The 3,286-nt window shown below is 42.7% G+C and overlaps 1 protein-coding gene across 1 annotated transcript; it reads right to left on the bottom strand.

The window, feature by feature from the left end:
* Positions 1–1,100: 1,100 nt before the first annotated feature.
* LOC101112762 (olfactory receptor 52L1) lies at positions 1,101–2,642 on the bottom strand. Its single transcript, XM_004016625.6, has one exon. The coding sequence runs from the start codon at positions 2,357–2,359 to the stop codon at positions 1,346–1,348; it is 1,014 nt and encodes a 337-aa protein (XP_004016674.5). The 5' UTR covers positions 2,360–2,642; the 3' UTR covers positions 1,101–1,345.
* Between the last annotated feature and the right edge of the window lie 644 nt (positions 2,643–3,286).

The following is a 3,286-nucleotide window of genomic DNA, read 5'->3' as shown; positions in this document are numbered from 1 at the left end:
TTTCCACCCTTAACCCAGATAGTCTTAAAAAGTCAGTTATTAGGTGAAGGCAGAAAAGAAAACATATGCAAACTATCATCTTTTCTCTAATGCTCAAGGTAGCATTGACTTGATATCTTCTAGGACTAAAACAATTGAAACTTTTTAGGGACTCAAAACAGTGAAGTTCAATATTAAGGGCAACATATGACAAACAGAAAACAAAGCAATTGTGACAGTCCTCTTGTAAGCTTTTATCAAGCTTCTGTTAGCAGAGATGGTAGGAGGTCTAATTGACATCACTAGGTATCCACATTCCAGAAACAGTTTAAGTGGCATAACTGCTCCTACATTTACTAATAAAGCTATGTTTATCAACACCAGACTCTAGCACATGCTATGATTATGAGACACTAATAAATAGATAGCTACTTTTGCTTTGTTAAATTAGTACCTATAAAACGCAAATATGTTCGATATTTCTTCCCTTTTTATCTTAAGTAAAATTATAGGTAAATTAAAACACAACGAATTTAAAATACAAATAGACCTTTTTAAAAAAAGAAATCACTACACGTGTTTTTTCATTTAAAATAGAGATCATATCACATTATTTTCAGAACCTATTATGTTACCTGCCCCACTTAAGTTTATTTTAAATAAATAGCACCAGAGGTTAAAGCGTTTGCCTGCAATGCAAGAGACCAGGGTTCGATCCCTGGGTCGGGAAGATTCCCCTGGAGAAGGAAATGGAAACCCACTCCAGTATTCTTGCCTGGAGAATCCCATGGACAGAGGACAGTGGGCTACAGTCCACGGGGTCACAAAGAGTCGGACACGACTGAGCGGCTTCACTTTCACTTTCATATTGCAGTGAAAGTTATTCTCTTACATTGTGGCTGTCTCAAATGCTTTCAGAAAGACTCACTACATAGGAACTCAGTGGCCTGAAACTCACAACACTTACAAGCTTTGATGACACTCAGAACTAAAACTAGACAAACATTAGAACTGTCCATACCCACTCCAGATGTGTTGTACAATCAGTCATTAGACAGAGATAAGAATAATGGCATATTCAGAGCTATCATCTATTTCTCCTATCCTCAAATCCCTCCATCACCAGGTGTAGAGAAATGTTTGGATTAGGAAATAAAGAACGGAGGAAATATTCACAATCAGGCTCTCTAGGCACATCCCAATCAGCCGTGGAGCCAAGTGTTCATGATGTTCTTTGCCATGAGACTACCATGACCAGAAATATTTCTTATGATAACAATGGACTCGATCCATGTGGCAAAGACCAACCACGGGCTCCCAGCAGCATGGCTGGAAAGAACCTCTGAAGAAAATGTTTGGGATGTGTTCAGATCAGTCCTTTTATGTCAAACACCCTGAGTACTCGCTGGCGGATCTGCTGAGTCTTCACCCCATAGACCAGAGGATTGAGTGCAGGTGGCACCAGGAGGTAGAGTGTGGCCAGAAGAACATGGACGTGATGGGGCACCTGCTGGCCAAAGCGGTGAGTGAGGAAGGAGAATATTCCAGGCACATAGAAGACCAGGATGACACAAATGTGAGATCCACATGTGCTAAAGGCCTTAAGTCGGGCCTCACCCCCTGGTACCTTCAGCACTGCCCGCAGGATGAGGGCATAGGAAACACCAATGGCCAGGACATCGAGACCAACCACAAGCAGCGCCACTGCCAGCCCATAGGCTCGGTTCACTGTGCTCTCTGAGCAGGCGAGTTTTACCACGGCCATGTGCTCACAGTAGGCATGGCCTATGACGGTGGCCTGGCAGAAGACAAGTCTCCTCAACAAGATGGGGAAGGGGAGGAGGAGGAGCATCCCCCGCACCAGCACCACCATCCCGATGCGCCCTATGACCCTGGGATGCAGGATGGTAGAATGGTGCAGAGGGTGACAGATGGCTACATAGCGATCCAGAGCCATGGCCACAAGTACCCCCGACTCCATGGAAGAGAAGGCATGGATGAAGAACATCTGGACCAGACAGGCGGTGTACCCGATCTCATGGGCGTGAACCAGGAGCACTGCAAGGGTTTTGGGTGCAGTAGAGGAGGCCAGGACCAGGTCAATGCCAGAGAGCATGGCCAGAAAGAGGTACATAGGCTGCTGCAAGGATGGGTCAGTCCAGATGGTGAAGAGGATGGTGACATTGCCCAGCAGGGCAAGGAGGTAAAGGACACACAGCGGCAGTGCTATCCAGTGCTGGCTTTCCTCTAAACCTGGGATGCCGATCAGGAAGAAGGATGGCTGCATCAGCCTCCAGCTGGAATTACTCAGGGTTTTCATCAATGGCTTGGAAATGGAAGAGGCAAAAAGAAAATCATATTTTCTCCATTCCTGGTGCATTTTTTGTCCCCATAACTCTCTATTTCAAACTTTTGCTATGTCTGTCTCTTATTATGATGATTCAGTGCTTCTGAAAGCCCCACTTAACAAGAAATATGAATTAAATAGCTACTATGTTTAACTTCTGCAGAGTTAAAACAAAAATCTTTAAACTAGATATGTTTGTTTATATGTGTTAGTCTTAAAAAACAAACACTGTGAAATAATTCTTTTCAGTGTAAGAGAGGATTACACACTTGTATTTATGTATTATCAATAAGAATCAGAAATGATTCAGTTCTTGTGGATTATAAATCTATACATCACTTCAACTATCTTTTTTGTAATTCAATGATAACAAAAAATATTGCCCTGAAACTGTGACCATGGCAAGTACAAAATCTGAAATGCCTGGAGGGCACATATCTCCCACATTTTGCTTTCCTTCCAGGTTCAAATCCACAAGCAAAAGAACATTTTTCATTGACACCTCTAAGAAAAATCTCACAATTTTACAAAACTTCATATTTCAGTGTTGAACATTCTATGCAATGAGAAAGTTAATTCCCTCTTAACTACTTCCTTTCTGGTACAAGTTTCAACCCCTTTCTCACGTATCAGCTGAGGAGTCAGAGGACAGCTGAGCATTTGTGGAAGGCCACCACCCATTGCTCCTATCAGAGCAGTGTTAGCAGAGCAGTGGAGGAAGATGAAGATAACTTTAGTGGGCAAAGGAAAAGAGCAGAGACATGTGTCTGAGTACAACCTGCCTCTTCTTTATACTGTGTTGTTGTGAGTCTAGGGAGAAAGCTGAGAGCTGTTTGTTAAGCATGAATTACTAAAGTAAACAAAGAAATCCCTCAATGATTTGTAGAGGAAAAGCAGAAGGGACTTTATTCCCAGGAAACTAAAAATGAAGACATATTTAGCTCTCTGGCCAGAAAGCAG

This window comes from Ovis aries, chromosome 15 (genome assembly GCF_016772045.2).
Source record: "Ovis aries strain OAR_USU_Benz2616 breed Rambouillet chromosome 15, ARS-UI_Ramb_v3.0, whole genome shotgun sequence".
Lineage (NCBI taxonomy): Eukaryota > Metazoa > Chordata > Mammalia > Artiodactyla > Bovidae > Ovis > Ovis aries.
Note: the sequence above shows the minus strand (reverse complement) of the source record. Positions and strands in the feature narration are given on the sequence as shown.